Genomic DNA, 18,977 nt, shown 5'->3' with positions numbered 1-18,977 from the left:
TGACCCAGCTGTGCATGACAGTGGGGTTCTACCAGCTGCTTACCATATAGTTGATCAAAAAAATCCCCTCATCTTTGATGAGTAAATCACGAATTTTGAGAAAACACTATGAAGGTAGCCAGGGAGAAAGAAATCTAACTCACGAAGGTGACAAAAATTATCTTGTCCCCTTTCATAATGGTATTGGTTACAGTGGAGCAGGAAATCTCAATCAGTACTAATCTTACACGTACCTGTTTATCAGGAAGATTGACTGCAGATAATGGGGTGGGGAAAAAATGTCCCAGCAGCTGCTGAGTTTCCTTCAGCTGTATAAAGCTGCCATCTGTCTTCAGCATGCCTTACTCATTTCTTCACAAAGAGTGTTTTGTTTTCTCAAATACTGCTGTGAATTCTCGTTTGACTGCAGCTTCTGACTCAGCACAGGTCCAGTGACAGCCTACAAAGCAATGACATCCCTCTACCCCTCCTCAGCTGTGTGCTACCAGCTGCTTGCTGTGTGTTGGGGGCATTTACCTGCTGTCCATGAGCCGCAAGAGGTTATGGCTACACAGCCCATCCCCAACAAGTTCCTGCTCTCAGCTGTAAAAATGGTGTTTTCTGAGCAGTTTTCTGAAGAACAATTCCTTCAGAGTTTCAGTCCAAGCACAGTGGACAAAAAATTCTTGGAAGTAATTAGCAGTTAGAAAAAACATTTTTTTTGTATTGTATCAACACCCTTACAATATACATAAACTTCATCTTGTATTTCAGACACTTTCATTAGCGTTTCACTTTGTAATGTAACTGAAAATGAAGTATCTCTTTATAAAAAAATGAAGACAGAACACTTCAGCGTATTTTCAGTGATAGTTTATTTACTTACTTATAAACATTAAAGTATGCAAAGCAGTTAAAAATGCTACTGAAACTTGAAATTCTAACATTTTCAGATTTTGTTTGAAGGTGAAAGAAGGCTAAAATTATGAGCAAAGACTACTCAGTGCTGCCAACCATCCTCTTTAAACCTAAACCTCAACAATACAAACAGAATTGAAACCATGCTAATTACAGTAACTTACCATGAGGTTCCTTGAAGGAGGTCAGTTAGTCTTTGGAGGTCCAAGAATATCATTTTAAAGTGTTACTGAGCAGAAGTAGCTGGTAATAGTGCAAGTGCTAAAATGCAAAATTCACAGATGGGACAGTTTGGAGATTATTCTCATTAAGGTGCAGAAAAAAATGCAAGCAACTTTTTCAGTGGAATATGAACAAATGTGTCGTATTTCTTTCTCAGCCTGAGTATTTAGAAACCCTCTTTTAACCAAGCACCTTAAGGCACAACTGATTTTTTAATTCTGCAGGTGGAAAACTCAGTCGTGCAGTTTTGTCCGGTGCTTGGATGCTCTGCTATTCACAAGCTTCAGTGGGATAGAGTAATGAAGATTCACTTGAAACTAACATACATTAAAAAACGGTGTAAATATGCATATTCATACTATTCACTGCTACAGCACAGTACTATGGTGTACAGAAAAATAAAGATCCAAGCTTCAGTGGGTTGCAAACCCAAATACAGAAGACAACTCCTCAAGCTCATACCACAAGTGGAAATAATTGTCCACTAGTTTCTGCTCTAACACCGTGTACCTTGTTAAGAATCTGCCTCCTACATGACACCTCTGCACCTGTCATAACTTATTTCAAACTTTATCAGTCTCTGTATATTCATCAGGAAAGTCTTTCCTGTGACTAGTTTTAAAAGGAGCTAACAGCATTCTCCTGGGCTGGAAGTGTGGCAGAAGCCTGTTTCCCATGAGTGGGCTGATCTAAGAACAAGTTAAAAGCATACATCCCCAAAGGAGATGCTGTGTACAGAAACCCACTGTGACAGCAACTCCATCTGCCCCAACCCAGTTCTGATAAGGAACTTCAGTTGCTAAAAGAACAAGTAACGTTCCTTGGCACAGATGAAATTTGGAGGGAGCTGCTTACCAGTCTAGGTGCGGACACCACAAGGTGTGGGACCTGGATTTTAGATCTATGTCACTGCACAGTGCAAGGGTGCAGTGGCTTAGAGGTGTCAGGTATCGATACGTGCTGAGCGGTGGCTCCTTTAGAACCTGCTTATCCTGAAACAAACCAGGTGACTGCAAAAAGTTTTACAGAAGTTCATCGCAAAAGGGTAAAATTAATTAACTGCTATGAATTCTTTGCATTCAGGGCTGCAAAACAAAGACACATATTACTTAAATCAGTTTTATTTAAGAATTTCCTACAGTGACAAATCTTATAAAAAGCATCCAAACACGAAACTGCAGCAAACAGCATTCTTCTGGATATCTTACAGACAGTGGGACTTCCACCCTGGAGAGGCACACTGAGCTCTAGTGATCTCTGCGAAAAGAGCTACTGCAAAGCACACCACAAGCTCAATGGTCTCGTAACAACCCCCCATCATCTTCAAGTCACATTACCACACTTACAGATCATTAACAGAAAAAAAACCACACACCATACAGCATTCACAGCAGTTGACATAAGGGAAAAGAAATACAAATATTCCATTTCACGTAACACATTCAACTAATTTATTAACTAGGTAGAGAACCCACTTAAAGTCTTCCACATGCGGATGTCCTTTGAATGCAATAAACACTCGTACATTATCTGCTATCATTGCTCTCCGCACACTCTCTCACCAAAGCCACAGGATTGAGAGACATCTCGCCAAGTCAAATAAAATCCCATTAATGCACCACCAGGTCTCTGCATGCGCTCGCTCCTTTATCTCGCACATACCAGACCTCTCATGCCTCGGCACCACCACCAATCCCACACATGGTTTCAAAAGTTCAAACAGCCTTCTGGTTCCATCTCACAGCCTTGCGTTCACAGCGTTGATACGACTCCATGAAATAAAGAGTAGCGGATAAAAATGGAACACCCACCGTCTAAGACGCAGCATGTGCGGTATGATGTAGTATTCTTGGATGAGAAAGCATGTAGACAGAAGTATTCCTAAGGCAGAATATTTACAGCACTGCTTTCAATGAAGTGCTTCTTCCATACACATTTGAAATGAGATGAACTGCGGAGATTAAATGAAGCCTTCATATCGTACTTTAGTATGGAGGGGAGACAGTGTTTAAAAAAAACAAAAAAACAAACACAAACAAAAATGACACTGTTGTCCAACAGGGCGCTTGGAGAGTTTTATGGTGGGATCAAATTAAAAACGAGAGGGAGAGAATGCTGTTTCTGACCAATGGTTCCGTTTTGAACATGCAAAGAATTCAGGTAGCTGGGAAACATGGGATAAAGTATTAAAGGAGAAACCTTTCCTATCGACTGTAGTGTTAGTTCACCTATCAGGCAAACAGAAGTCCACTTCCAAACATTCAGAATTCCAACTAGATATGTAACAAAACTTAGAAAAGTAATTTTACCTTTCTTTTCTTTTTCTTTTTTTTTTTTTAGAAAAGAAAAATGTCAAAAATACTGCTGAATATACTGCACACGGAACAAATTCATTTGGAAATCTTCAGTATATATGTAATAATTTACAGTATACTTACCAATAGTTAGAAAAATTTCATTTCCCACCATACAGTCAGTATCAGAGCCCACTGCGTCTACATTCCCCAGCCTGAAGACTTGGAATCCATGCTTGAACCAAAGCCTCCGTTAAACCCACTGCTGGAGCTTGCATTTGAGGCTGAGCCCCAGCCTATCGCTGAGCCTGAGCCAGACCCTCCGTACGAGCTGTTGCCTGAACTAAAACCCTGGTTCTGCTCCCGCTGCATGTTGCCCTGAGGCTGGTTGTTCCCTGAAGGCCCTGACTGGTTCTGCTGGCTGGCAAGCATGCCCATCATCCCCCAGCTGCTCTGCAGGGCTGCTTGTGCTGCTGCCATCATGGCAGGGTTGATGCTAAAGGCCCCAAAGTTCATACCCCCACCCATGTTGCTGCCCTGGTTGTTGCCCAGTCCTCCCCCACCTCCTCTGTTGTTACCAAACCCCCCCTGATTCCCAAAGCCTCCTGGGTTACCACCAAATCTTCCACCTCTCTCTAACTGTCTACTGCTATTGTGCTTCGGTTCAGCATTGGATATATGTACGCTGGTTCCTTTAATGATCAAGTCCTCTCCACAAAGAGACTGGGCAACCTATAAGAAATAACAAATTGATTAAATGTATGTTAGATGTCCATTTTTTAAAAAATGTTAGTAGTACAAGACAGAAAATATCCCCTACGATTCTGAGCAGATATTTATCCTGCAAAGAAAGCATATCCATGTACTTAATTCAATTTGAAGTGATTTAGCTTTGCATTCATCATTAACTACCTGTAGTGTAAAATCCTGTCTGCATAGCTGCATCTAAAATTGTAGTCTCAGTCCATTCAATAAATCACATCAAATTCATACCACTGTAATTCTCAAGACAGTGGACAAGTAAGCATTTCACGTATAGTTCCAGAAATGGTATTTCATCATTCTACCAAAATGTAGTCTCTGAAGTTAGAATACTTTAAGACTTACCTGATCATCTGCAAACGTAACAAAAGCAAAAGCTCGGAAGGGTTTAGGAATGAAGACATCTACCACTTCCCCATACTGGGCAAAGAACTGTTGGAGTTCATCTGCCGTCATGTCCTCAGTGCAGCGTCCAACAAACACCTTCCTGCTGCGCAAAGGCTCATCAGGACTTTGCTGGAGAGAATTGAGAGCAAAAACTATCACAACTAGAGTCCTTGAGAACTGAGTTACAGGATGGTAAATGACACTTAATCTGGCTTGCTCTGAGAGTTGCAGAACAAAGTTTGAAATTGCAAATTTAAGACTTAAATAAATTTTAAAAATTCCATTTCAAGAACACGGCTGCACCTTGTTGCAGTGCAAGCCTGGCTTGTGCTGTGGTTGCTGTGGAAACCCTGCTCAGTTCCATGGGTTGGCCTAAGCGGCCATTCATCCAATGAGGCTCCACCGAGGCTGCAGACACACGACTGGTCAAAGCAGCTAGGTGGCACAAGACCTTGACCAATGACATGGTCAGGCGCGTGAATCCCGAGCCCCAGCCTCTAGGAATCACGCACCACTGCTGTCCACAAGAAGCCAGGGAGTGTGTGTCTGTGTGCAGACTCTCTCTTACCGCAGCAGCAAGCACCACGAGGTAACGAGCACCATTACATCACCTCGGTACAGCTGGGGGGCAAGAGCCACAAAGACAATGAGCAGGGGAGCAACACACAGGGATGCTGACAAGGCCATTGCAGAACACTTTTGTGTAATAATTGCATATAGAGACAAGAATAGAAGCTGTAGGTTCAGTTTGGAACTCAAAGACCCTGAATTAGTTATTCCATCTGCTTTATTCTGCATTTATTAATGCAATAGACAAGTTAGGCAGGTATTGCCGTACATCAAACACAGTTTTCTATGTGTACTTCATTCCCTCACATAATGAGCTATTTTCCCAACATTTCAATTACTTCTAGCTCACCCACCATCCTCCCTGTTTTCCTTCATTGCTCTCACTTGCTCTGTTCTTTCACAGCAAAGCCACATCCCAGAGTGGTTAATTAATCTGTGCAGCTGCACTCCCCTAACAGCTGACAAAGAGGTGCACTCAGAGTGTTTGGTACAAATAAAACCAGCAGTAAATCCCAAAGTACCTTAGAGTTGGGAAGTTTACAGTCACACCATCTTCCATCGATCATATGCCGCTGAGACATTACTTTCACTTGGGTTTCGTAATCCGTGAACCGAACAAACCCAAAACCTTTTGAGTGGCCTGTTTTAATATCTTTCTTAACCTAGGTAGGAAAAAAAAAAAAAAAAAAAAGAGAAAACAGAAGTAACCACTAATATGAAGCATGTCCATCCATCTTATAACCATTCTTATCACAGCAACCTCTAATTCCTTAACATCTTCTCCCAAAATTAACAGGCTCATGGAAAGACACCCTTAGTAAGAGACACGGCTTCTGATCTTGTCCAAGTTTATAAAGCTCCTTTGTTTCTGTTTGTTTTCTCAGGAGCCTGATATCAACCAAATGTTCCTCCTCACTTAAGCTGCAAATGAATTTTACCTGCACCATCAGAACTTCTCCAAAGGTACTGAAATATTCCTTTAAGTCTTGTTCAGTGGTTTTCCAGGGAAGACCCAACACTATTAAATCTGAAGTCTTCTGTACTGCTCGCTTCACTTTCACTGCTGATGATGCATCCGTTTCATCCATTTTTCTCTTATTATCTGAATATAAAAAAGTACATTAGACATCCTCAGCTCTGGACATTGACCCACTGACTATGAACTGCATGGTTTTAAATTATAACCCATGATGAGAAAGAACACAGACTGCAAGAAACACACATCAGCTGCTGAGAGCTAAATGGAACAAGTATCTGACTGCCCTGAACCAAAGCCAGTCCACAATCAAGTTCTCCTCCAAAATGAGACCTGACCGACTTAGTTCTGCATTAGTTTATTTAAGTACTAGCCAGCAACAGTCCTATAAGGTAGAGAAAGCATCAATTTTTAACAAGACTAGTTCACCAGCCATTTACTTCCTTCCCCTCCAATTTTTGGGGGGTGGAGCAGAGTGGTCAAGTTTCTCCTTTCTTGAGCACTTCTAAATGGTACCTCTGACCAAACCATACCTTGAGGAAAAGTGTCCGTGAGTACAGAGATTACTGTGTGTTACACAGTGTGCTACAGTCTTTGAAGACTTATGCCAGGCTATCCTTCAAGGATAGTGCAAAACTTTGTCATTAAGGTACTCGTTCAAGTAGAGTGTTAAAAATTTAAAAACTCAGTGGGGTGAAACCTACGCAGCAGGACAGACACCTGAATAAATCACTGATCTCTGTAAATGAGAGTTAAAGAGTAACAGTGTTCCCATGATAGAGCAGCAGTGACTGCAACCTTAAAGAAAGCAGCCTTGTACAGAGAACTGAAGCCATGAGGACAAACCTTTGGGATAATTCACGACGTAGACGAGGTTGCCCCAGCCGGCCTCGGGGGCGTGCAAGATGCCCTCAACCAGCCGGACTCCACGCATGCACTGCGACACCGGGTTCCTGTAGCGCAGCCCGCACGCCCCGGGGAACTGCGCCGTCACCGTGGACAGCAGCACGGTGCCGTCGTCCTCCGACGGGATTTCGATGGGCTCATCGTTCTCGTCCTCCGTCACCCGAATATACTCCGACATCTTCGCTGGAAGTTACTGAAGTACAAAAAGGACAGAGCAGGCGTGAGCGATCACCCTATCCACCCGACTTGGCTTTCATCTTCTTCGCCCAGAGGCACGAGTCTCTCTGTATTTATCACACAACAGCGGACACCGAAATGCGACATTCATTAACGCCGCAGGCTCCCTCCGCGGAGCCGGGAGCACAGCCCCCCTCGCCCTCGCCCCCTGCCGGGTCCGCCCTCGCCCTCGACCTCCGGATGCGGTGCCACCCGCCCCAGCACCGCAGGCAGCCGCGTCGGGCCTTACACAGCCCCACGCCCCGCTCACCAGCCAGGGAAGAGAGCCACGTCCCGAGAAACCCTGATCACCCCCCTCACTGCACTCTACCCGCCGCCGCACAAAATGGCGGCCGCGGCCCCTAAGAGGCCGGGCCGGGCCGCGGGCCGAACCATTCCAGGCGGACGAGGGGGGGCCAACTGCGGCGGGGCGGTCGGGACGCGGGAGAGAGTGGAACCCCAGCCGTGCTGTAGCGCGCGCCGCCCGCTCTCAGCCGGAGGTCGGCCGGCGTTATCGGAACCGGCGGCGGCGACTGCAGCTCTCCGAGCCTCACTCCCCCAAGCGCGGGGCCGGTGGTGCGGTCCTGCCCGCGCCTGCGCGAGCGCGGTAGCTGCCCGGAGCCGGCGCCGTCCGGGGCCTGTCGGTGACGGCGGTGAGCGCAGAGCTACGACTTCAGAATGGGCATTGGCCCCCGGGCCGACGCCGAGTAGATTTCCCGGAGCAGTCGCTAGCAAAAACAGCCTTGCCAAATCTCGGCGACGCCTCTCTCCTGTCTCCGCTACCAGAAAGAACGAGCGTACCTAATAAAAAAAAAAAAAAAAAAAGCAACAAAACACCACAACCCAAACTTGGTCACCTGGCGTGTTCAGCATAGAGAAGAATGAGGGCAAGCCTCATCGCGGGCTTCAGCTTCCTCGGGAGGGGCAGCGGAGGGGTAGCTCCGATCTCTGTTCTCTGAGACCGGTGACAGGACCCGAGGGAACGGCTGCAGGTGTGTCAGGGGAGATCTAGGCAAATATATCAGGAAAAGGTGCTTCCCCCAGAGGATGGTGGGGCACTAAACAGGCTCCCAGGGTAGTGGTCACGGTGTCAAGGCTGGCAGAGCCCAAGGCGTGTTCAGACAAGGCTCTCGAGGACAGGGTGGGATTGTTGGGGTGTGCTCTGCAGGAGCTGGATGATACCATGGGTCCCTTCCCACTCAGAAGATTCTGTGGTTTCTAGAATAAAAACAACAACAAAAAACCCCAACCAAATAAAACAAGAAAAAAAACCCCAACAAACAAAACCCCCTCCAAATAACTTAAGGGTAAAACCAAACTAATCACTGTCTCCACAGACTTCTAATAAGCCTTAAGTAGTGGAGCAATGTTTCCAGGGGAGATGAGGTGATCTCCACCCCTGTGAAGAATCGTCTGAATCATATGAATATCAGAGAATAATCTGAAATATACCCAGGGCTCTTCCAGTTGCACAGGAAGAGACTCACATGCATTTGAAGATCCCTTTTTCCCAGGTCTGGACAGAAGAGGATGGAAACATTAGAGATGCAATGTTATCAGCATTACTCTGGCAGTGCTGGTATTGAATGTTATTTGTAAGTCGGAAAAGGACACAAACCCTGTCACCAGTATTGCTTGTAAGCAATACTGGCTAAGGCATCTTAGCACATGAGCAACATCATTCTGCACTGGGCAGGAAGAATTGATCCAGCATGCCTCTGCAGATCTTAGGCAGGTATTCTCTGAAGACCTTGGGAAGAACTAGATCAACCAGGCTGATTAATGCAGAATTTCACGGTCACTCATTTCTGTATCTCATACTTGTTTAGTCTGATACTGTCCCAAACAACTGGTTCATTGCTCAGAATTATTATCTTCGTTAATTCCCCAAGATGTCTGGGACTTTTTTGTGCCTCTCCCCATTTATTTCGCTACTCACTGAGCTTGTACAGAACAATCTTGCAGGTTTGCTAGAGGTTTAAAAAAGCTAGTAATTCTATCCCTGTCCCCTAATACCCAGCGTTTGCTATAACATGGCTTAATCTTCTCTAAACCAAATTTCCCCTAGCTTAATTGAAAGACTTAATGGTTATATCCCATTATACAGTATTACAAACTTCTGAACTTCAAAGCTGTTATGGCTAAGGAAAACACAGTATTTTCCACTTGGTCTAGTTTCTTTTATAACATTAACCATCTGCTTTCAGTAGCATCACCCTCTAGGTAAGCACTCTTTTTTTATTTTTTTTTTTTTTTTTTTACTTGCAGTGATAATACTAAAAAGCTACACATTAATAACTATACATTAATAACTGTTCTATGGTTTTAATATCTTATTTTCCATTTGGATAATTGCCATTCCACTATTTTATTTTGGTGCTTTAATAATGGGCTTGTGTGGTCTGTCAGTCACATTAGCCAGGAATCACACCAGAGACATCTGTAATGCAATCAGTATTTATTACAAGATCTGTATGAACAGGGAGCCATACAGGGTTGGCATTAGCAGAGCTGTGAAGTCCTGTCTGCCATCATCATAGCAAAAGTACATAGAAAAAAAGCGCACTGCAGAGCTTTCTATAACTAGCTCAGCAGCTTGACCTGTGGACTGTACCATATTATTATAAGGAAAATAATTTTTAATGTCTCAGCAAACACAGTGAAAATCGGATTTTTTTTTTTTTTTTATATAGGTTTGGCTCTTCTACAGTTCCAGAAGAGCTCAGTGGGCTCAATCTGGGTCCTTTCAGCCCTAGTAGCTATTGGGTGAGGCTGGTTGAAGTCCATGTCACTGGGATTCTGGGGCTCACCAGCTCCATGGTGTCCTGTCTCCTACTTAGTAAACTCAGCCCCAGCAAATAAAAGGACTGGGCTGGCTGAGAGATCTGGTAGAAACTAAGAATCTTCTGTAGTTACTGGAAACCCAAATGGTGACAAAAAAAAGCCCCTCTGAGCTCCAAAGCTGCTGCTGGCATTGGCCTGCTGGCTCCTACCTTTCCAAGTTGCAAAGAGTCAGGATTATCTCCACCCTCTTGTTTGAGTTGTACCTGTGGGAACTGTCAAATATTTGCATCTTGCACAGGGAATGCAAAATTCACTTCGCTCTGTTTTGTTTGGCAAAATTAGGTCAAACCATCTTCAAGTCATCTCAGTAGCAGAGCCCGGGAAGAATTTCTCCCTGTGATTCATGCAGGTATCCAGTCAGTTCCCAGAACTCAGTTCCCAGTGCTGATGTGCCAGGGATCTTCCAAATGAATTTGATGCCTTGTGCAGTGTGCTGGACTCTTTTTGCCTAAATTCTATAGTTACTCCTTGCATGGAAGACCAACTTTCATCAGCATAGGCTGGCATAAAACAAAGGGTAAATCTCACAGACTGGGAACTGGCCCATAAAATTGCATGTGTTGGTATGTGACAGGTTCTAAATACTGAATACAAACATTGGAATTTACATAGCATGTTGGAAATAGACTCCTTCAAAAGCCGCAGGTGGCTTGGGTAAGGTGTAGCAACTATTCTGTAACACCTGGAATAGTGTGAAGGATAGCTTTGTCAGGATCTGTTCACAAGCTGCTTTGCCTAGTTTTCTTTCTATGTTTTTTAATCTTTTTCTGCTTTTTCTCTCAAGGACAGGCAGACAGTCGGAGTATTTTCTTGCTGATTTTGAATGATGCACATTGAGGCAAGAGCTGAAGGATAAGACAAAGACTGTTTTTAAAATAGTTGGGCATTACTGCCTAGTGATTTTTTTTTTGAACGAGATTTACTGAAGATTTATGTAAAATCTATCTTTTGTCTACTTAAAATATGTCAAATGGATGTACAGGTCAAATTTTAATGCATATGGGTTTCAATTATTTTAAATCATTTGCAATATAAATGATTTATGATAACATCAGACCTATGTCCACCATAAATTGATGCCCACCCAAATTTCCAGCCTTCGCTATATCTCTGCATTTACTGCCCCAGTATCTATAATCTCAGTTCTCAGATTCTTCATGTAAATGATTTTGAACAAGGAAAGGAAGCGAACACATAATTTGCCTTAATACAGGTAGTTTTGAAAGAGGAGCAAGACCTTTACATGAGAAATAGTTAGACATAGACAGAAGAATAGACATCCACAGAAAGGGGAGAGGTGATGCTTGCAGAAGTGAAAGTCATCCTTTGATGAGGGTGGCGAGAGCTACCCGTCAACCAAATGTGACCTAATAGACTTTTTGTGTAGTTGAAACTGCCAAAGGTGATGGACTTGTCTTTTTCTGAATTTTTTCATATCTTCTTTTTGCCCTTAAATTTATAATGCAATTAATTAATCCAGTTCTGGCCAGTAATGTTGTAGTAACTGCTTGGAAAACTGAGGTATTAGGATAAGCTGGGTTCCTCAAGGTCATTCTGTATACCCTTAATGAAAAACATTAGTGACACCTGATGCCCAGAATTGTGCTGTTACCACAAATTCACTCCTAACAACCATAAAATTTTTTAAATGCTCTGACTTTTGAAAGACCTTGTGAAAACTGCATTCATTATCATGTTTGCAAATTTTCCTATGGCAGTTAATGTATACAGACCTTTGCATCCATCACAGCCTAGATATGAACCCTTCCCAGCTAAGTAGTTACTGAGAATTGCTGCCACCAAAGAGCTTTTCTGTGGCTATACTACAAGAATTATACCCTGAATTCAATCCAGTTTCTCCTCTGTGGATGTCATCTCAAAATCTATGACATCAAGACTCTGCCACACCTCTAATTTCTACTCATGAAACTGAAAGACACTTACATCTGAAATAGACATGGTATTTTTGCAAACTTCCCACAGCACTTAGCCTTGACACACCCCCTTCATGCTCTGTCAAAGGGTAGATTTCTGTTTTCACAGTTTCATGCATTATTGTTTATGCATGTAGTTTTAACTATTCCTCTGAAATTCGACCTGCCTGAAGAGTTGTGGCCATTCTGAGCCATGTCATAAATTACAGTAGCATCCCAAGGGGAATCCTACTACTGACATTCAGGCTGTCTGTGCAGTCCTCTAGGTGTAGGAGTATCTGACAAGGCCCATTTATCTCTCTTTGCTGTCTTCCCTGCAGTGTTCATCCTTAACCAAAAACAAGCACTGCCAGCAATCTTGACTCTGAAGTCAGAACAGAGTCAGGTGTTGTGGTGGGCCTGCATATGCTTTCCTGCATTTGAATTTCCAGTGCCTTTACCACAGGGAGATCCAGTGAGAAAATCGCAGTGTAGTCTTGATTTATGTTCAAGAGTGCAGAGGAGAGAAAAGATTTTAGTATCTTGGGAAGTTGTTAGGGATTAAGGCCAAGGAAAGGATAGTCATGTCAATTACATCCTAAAAAAAGAAAATTCAAATGAAAGTCCTGGCTCCTGGACTGTTTCTGGACTGGCAAATGTTCACAGTTTCCTTGGCAGATCGTACTGAAAGCTGATGAACCCATTGAGATCGCTTCCCATACACCTTGGCATCAGTTTGGCCATTCTGAGGGAGGCCTGGTGGGAGTCTGATAGTTCATCTTTTTTTCTGAAATGAAATTAGGGAATGCATTCAGTATTTTATGATCTCTAATGCTCTCTTGTCAGGAATCTCCACTGAACTCAACACTTCATTCCAGATGTGGCCAAGGGATGGAAACCTCATGCAAAGTGCAAGGCTGACACCTGGAGGGGCTGCGAGAGGCAGACGGGGAGCCTGGAATAGCCACAGATCCTGCAACATAGCTGGGTGGGGAAAGCTCAGAGGGGGTGGCAGATGCCAGGATTTAAAAGTGTGCTTTTCTAGTGAAGACATGCTCTCAATATGTTTCTGTCTTCTCTTTTCCTACAATAAAGAAAAATACAGATTTCTATTTCAGATTTTCCATGCCTGTTTTTAAGAGTAGAAAAGAAACACAGGAGGTCACAGGAGTGTCAATTATTTACTTCTTCTATGCTCAGAAGTATTTGGATCAAATCTTATCTTGGTCAATAAGCTGCTACAAAATAATGCAAGGTTATTTATTCAGTTGGTTTGTCTAATATATTTGAATTGCTGCATGTCAGACTTCCCACTGCTTTGCCATTTGTTTAACGCTATGTTGAGTTTCTGAAACATAGGCTTGCAGAGCAATTCCTGCTGTCAAAGCTGCAGCTGGAAGATTTGGCATTAGGTAGAGCTTTTTCTTTTCAGGTCTGGTTTTGCCAGTACTCATGGTAAGGTTTGTCCTGAAGGTGGGCCTAATCAAGGAAAGCAAGGCAGCTTGTGGGATGAAGTCTTCATTCTTTTCGAAGTTTGCTTTCCAGCCTGGCAGTCACTCTTTCATACCACTTTTAAAATCTTTTCAGTAATCTCTCCTTGCTGCTGGGGATTGTCTCAGTATTAGTGAATGCTTGTTTTGCTTGATCTAATTTTAGAATATGTTAATAACTCAGTTATTTGCTGTTTTGGCATTATCATACATTTAGTACCTCACAGACCCAAAGATTAGATGTCCATTATGTATCCTTAATTCTCTTTGTAATTTCCAGTGTGGTTCCAATCATAAAATTTGCCTATCAGTGAGTAGTTGATTATGGAAATGGGAAAAATAAACCAACAAAAAACAAGAACCAACAGTTATTTTCAGAACTCTTTTATACAGTTCTATTATCCCACCTGCAGTATAGCTCCCTGAGTCACCACATGTCTTCTCTGGTGTACCTTGATACTGACAGCTTGCATTTCTCTCCCTTCTAGCCTTCTGACTCCCAAAATATCACTGAGGTTCAGCTCATCCCGGTAAACATACTAAACCACTTCAAACATTTTCGACCCAGATGAGTCTAAAGGGTGAACCATGAAAAACACTTGCTCTATTCTGGGGAGGAGAAGAGAGGCACATTGAAAGCTTCAGAAGCAGCACAGGGCATGGGTTGTGTTGAGGATGCTCTGCTTTTTAGCAGATCCTTGGAGTGCCATCTTTGTGGCATACTGTTTCTTCAGTGCTTCTTATTAACTGTGCCATGACTAACAAGGCAGTAACAGCTTTCTCTCCTCCCCACCCAGACAATATTGTCAGTGCTGGGTTGTCAGTTATGCTGAATTACAGTGGATGACTTGTGGTTACTCAGCAATGTGAACAAATACCGGTTCAAGATCAAGGGTGAATCCTAGCCACTAAACTTGTTTCACTTGTGACTCCTTCCAGACTTAAAACCTGGCTCTTGCTGGCATTTTATTAATTTGTCACCCTCCTAACGCTATTATCCAACTGAAATACTGTACGAATAGCTTCCATGCAAATTCTAAGTAGAGCCAGGTGCCACAGCTAGATTTTAGAGGGAGTTACTGTTGTGAGACGCTTGTAAAATAACTTCTATCCTAGAGGCTTCCAAACTCAGTGACATTCTCTCTGTTTAGATATTTTCTGGACTCGCATTTCTGCAAAGCAGCTTGGCACCAGTAAGGGAAACTGTCCACGTTCATACCTTCATACCTGTTCATGCTCCCAAACAGATTAGCAAAGGTAAATTTAAGCACATATTTAAAACTAAGGACATTCTCTTGCTTTGGAGTTGGAATCTCTACCCCTTCCTAAGTGACTCCCTCTGAATCTCTGCATTTTTCCAAAAACAAGGTGTTCAAATTAAGAATAACTTGCTGCCTTCTAGAGAATTTGTCTTTTCCAGCTTGAAGAGAGAAATCCAGGAAGCATCAATAAATCCACTTTGACAGTGGAGTAAAAAGCTGCAAAAGGAGTAACCTGTCATGGTAATGTGACTTAATTTCTCAGAGAAAGATCCTTTCTTTATAAAAGAAATTAAAATGCCTGCAAAGCGAAGTTGCAGGAAATGTCACACTTGATTGTCTCTCAGTAGGACAGAAATTAGATAAAAAGAAGGCAAAGTAAACGACAGGGTTTAACGTTTAACGAGGGAAATAATAACATAAAATGAGAATAACAACATCCACTGAAAACACACGCACAGCAACCCGAGTATGCCAAAAGGGTGTGTTCCCCCAGAAAGGTTGGTTTAGTGCGCACATTTTCCCGCGAACGAAGGGCGGGTTGTGCGCCGGGCGCGCAGGGTGGGTGGAGATGCTGCGATCGGACGTGCGGGGGCAGCCTTACCTGCGGCTCGGCTCGGCTCGGCTCGGGCGTGCGGCGCCGGGCCGGGCCCTGCGGCCGCCCCGGGAGCTTCGCCCCTTGCCCAACAGGGGACCCATGCAGGCTTTCCGCATTTCCTTAGTCAAAGGCTGAGCACTGTGCCTTTAAATAAACGCAGAGATCTCAGTCCAAATGGGAGCTGAAGCCCAGGCTACCCTCGATTATGAAACCTCTCTTTCAGAGCTCACAGGCTCGGGGGCCGCTGCTACACTCCGAGGTTAATAATCAGGTTTTAATATTCACTTAGGGGGCTGTAAAAAAAGAATGAGAATTTCCTAATTTGAAAATGGACTTGATTGGCAGCTTTATTATCTCTATAAGGTGCGTGGCATTCCACACAATCAAGTCATTTTTTAAAATAATCTCTCTGCTTAAGTCGTACATGCTGCTAATTGCATTTTAATAAGTCTCTTTAAAATCTTTCCGTATTTTTTAATATCTTAATATTAGATAAGTGATTGCTGGGGACACTGGAGGGCACTGAGGTTTATAGAAAGAGGAACACCATAATGAAGCTTTATTGGGATGGCATCACCAAACAATTGCTGTGATAGCAACACTCCCAAGCTTGGAGAAATGCCAGCCATTCCCCTCCTAGAACTGACTCAGGCACAAGCCTCCCTGGCTTAGGACTAACAGAGAAAATGGATGCTTTCAAGATCCTAAAATGGCTTCTTTCCATCTTGGAAATGGCTGTGGAACTGTCCACTTTGGATTTGGAAAGGATTTGGGAACTGCTTTTTCTCCATTGAACAATGACATTTGTTGTTGTTTTGGTTTCTTTTTAATTGTGTCAAGGTTATAAAGAAGGAAGATTTCTTTACCAGCTCTATATAGTAGCAGACAATGGGAAAGGCTTCCATGGAATTAGAAACTGAGGCTGTAAGTAGAAGAGATGAGTCCATCTCAAAGATGAAACCCAGTTGGGAGAGTATTTGGGAAAAATGTAGCATGGTATGGAGTTATTGGGTGTCTGTATCTCCTATATGCGACAGGGAGCATTATCTAAGAACACCAATCCAAACTTAATCACTCTAAAATTAAAAAACAAACGAATAAAATAAACAGGCAAAGAAGTCAAGCAACAGGGGGACGGAACTGACAAACTACAGATTCAAGTACCCTGAACCCCAGAAAATTTCCAGCTCAGATCCTGCTAGGATCCCTTGTGTGCATCCACAGGGTGAGCTGTTGCAGCCGTTACAGCCCAGGGGTGCAGGTAGGTACTCGATGACTTCCTACATGCAGAGCTCAACATTTTCTGTTTGAAATCTGTCTTTATATCAAAAGTGCTGTCTTCTCTCTGTATGTAAAATTGTGTTCCTCCAAATTATGACTGTTGGACAACTAACACTGCTTTCAGTGTAATTTAACACCATGTCTATCAGGGAGAAATATAATCCCAAATTAATGTGTAACTGGCTTTTAAGAAACTTCACTGGGTTAAAGGGACTTTTTATGCCAAAATCGAGTGGCAGTGCCAAATTTTACATTATACTGCATTTTATCCTTTGCAGCTTGTGTATTGGGATCTGAGATCAAAAAGTTATTTTGAGAACAATAATGACTTTAATGTATTGCCTGCTTTTATACGATTTTTTACTCTCTACTCTTGTCTTCTGAAATTATACTATAATAAATCACAACTTTGGTTTCAGTTTTACAAGTAGTCAAGCTTCTATCAGTCCATTATTAGTAAAGGAAACCAGAAAGAATGTGATATCTTGAAGATTCAAAACATAGAAAAGAAATGCAGAGAATCTATAACTGATTTTTTTTTTCCTTTCAAGCCTCATAATATTTAAGAAAAGTTGGTTTTTTGAACCCAAAAACTACTTTTAATACTTGAAATGGGCAATACTGATATAAACATCTTGCCTTAATTTGTTTGAAAGTGAGCCATCTTCTGACTAACTGAAGCTCTGTCTATCCATGTGTTTCTTCTGTACATCATCAGAGAATCGTAGAATCCTTGGACTCAGTCCATCCTGTCTTTAGGTCTGATCTTACTCCCACTGAAACCCAAAGGAGTTCTGTCCCTGATCACCAATTAAAAATGGATCAAGCTCAATTTCACCACATAGTACAAAGAAGACTAGTTTATTAATACTAAATTTCTTATTACTAGTTGTGCATCTTTCTGGTTTTAAGGTGCATGAGATGCCCACGTAAAAAGTTGTCTATGTATCTGACAAAAGCCATGAAATGGAAAGGACTTGTCGTGTCTTCCTCTTTTCTCCTTTTTTTTTTTTTTTCCCTTCAGAGAATAAGAGCAGAAGGTCTTGTTTTGTGCTGACAGGCTGGGAGGCACATGTTCAGCGAACTTCTGCACAGGAAGTAAATGTCCAGGTCATATTTATCCCTTTTCATGTGGTTCTTTTAATCCCCCAGATTGGGTTTCAGAAGAGTTTTACAGTTTCAGTTTTACAAAGCAAACCTTCCTTTAATGTTGGCATTTTAAAGAAAAAGCTTCAGTCAAAACATGTGTGTTTTACATCAGCCAGATGTGACGTTCAGGGGAACAGGCCACAATGTGGCAGCCAGCTCTGCTGCAAAAGCTGGACATCAAATGGGACCTACTAGTCCCCAGCTGAGGGATCAGCCTACTGAATCTCTCACCCAGTGCAACAAAAAAAAAAAAAAAAAAAAAAAAAAAAATAGAAAATGCCCCCAGGAAAGTTATAGATCATGAGCATAGCCAGCATTGCTATGGCTTGCATGCCAGTATCCTATATGGCCATAGGATAGAGCACAGCCCTACTGTGCACAGACCTATACACCCAAAAATGCTTTCTTGCCTAAAAATGGGTAAATTAGAACAAAGCAAGAGGTTTTAATTGCAGCATAAGTTCATTAACATGTCCAGCACTGCACTAGCAGTCAGTGGCTACTCCAAAAATAAAACCTGACTCTTCACAACTTCCACTAAACATCTGCTCTTTAACCTGCTCTTTCCAGGGCCTAATTATGGCCATTTTAATTAAAAAAAAAAAAAAAATCAAGCGCAATCAGATTCTTAACTTTCTCTAGGACTTATCTCACAAGCACGCCAGGTGGGACAGGTCCCATTTTCAGCTGTCCCCTCTAAGTTATGGTCAGCTGTGGCAGTGTAAGGATTTTTTTTGTACCTCTGAAAGACCTTACTGGGAGTGTTCTGTGGGTATGGCTGGAGTTCACCCTGGACAGAAGCTTTTAGCAGCAGTGCTGTGGCTGCTGGCTCAGCTGGGCCCATGTCTATGGGAGACTGAGGCCACTTTAGAGGCCCCTGAGGCAGCCACCATTTCCTGCCATTTTTTCCCATTTTTCTTAGTCCATCAGGCAGTGCCTCAGGCGGAGCAGGCAGCAGTCTTCTGCCATGGCTCCTCTTTCTCACTGTGCAGCACTGTCTGGCTGTGTCACCCACACGGAGCTGTGCTGGTTCTTCGTTGAGCTGAGCACTGAGCACCTTCTCCATGGTGTGACCACTGGAGCCCCCTGAGCGGCCCCTCGGGGGCTCTGCTGCTCTGGGCTGGGGCAGTTGAGCTGGGCTGGGTCCGGTAAGGCTGAGCTGGATCCGTTAAGGCTGAGCTGGGTCAGTTAAGGCTGACCTGCGGCAGTTGAG

At 43.1% G+C, this 18,977-nt stretch overlaps 1 protein-coding gene and 1 long non-coding RNA gene across 2 annotated transcripts; one reads left to right on the top strand and one right to left on the bottom strand.

Moving 5' to 3' along the window:
- Positions 1-1,700: 1,700 nt before the first annotated feature.
- On the bottom strand, positions 1,701-7,808 carry TARDBP (TAR DNA binding protein). The gene is made up of 6 exons (XM_079326333.1): positions 7,502-7,808; positions 6,955-7,207; positions 6,071-6,234; positions 5,654-5,794; positions 4,521-4,691; positions 1,701-4,145 (listed from the first exon to the last, which is right to left on the bottom strand). The coding sequence occupies exons 2-6, from the start codon at positions 7,190-7,192 to the stop codon at positions 3,615-3,617; spliced, it is 1,245 nt and encodes a 414-aa protein (XP_079182459.1). The 5' UTR covers positions 7,193-7,207; positions 7,502-7,808; the 3' UTR covers positions 1,701-3,614.
- Positions 7,809-7,931: 123 nt separating this feature from the next.
- LOC306812078 lies at positions 7,932-14,058 on the top strand. The gene is made up of 3 exons (XR_013776790.1): positions 7,932-8,222; positions 12,834-12,975; positions 13,966-14,058. It is a non-coding gene; the product is annotated as an uncharacterized lncRNA (long non-coding RNA).
- The last annotated feature ends 4,919 nt before the right edge of the window (positions 14,059-18,977 follow it).

Source organism: Erithacus rubecula (genome assembly GCF_903797595.1).
Source record: "Erithacus rubecula genome assembly, chromosome: 24".
Lineage (NCBI taxonomy): Eukaryota > Metazoa > Chordata > Aves > Passeriformes > Muscicapidae > Erithacus > Erithacus rubecula.
The sequence above is the reverse complement of the archived record's forward strand: the minus strand, read 5'-3'. Positions and strand labels throughout refer to the sequence as shown.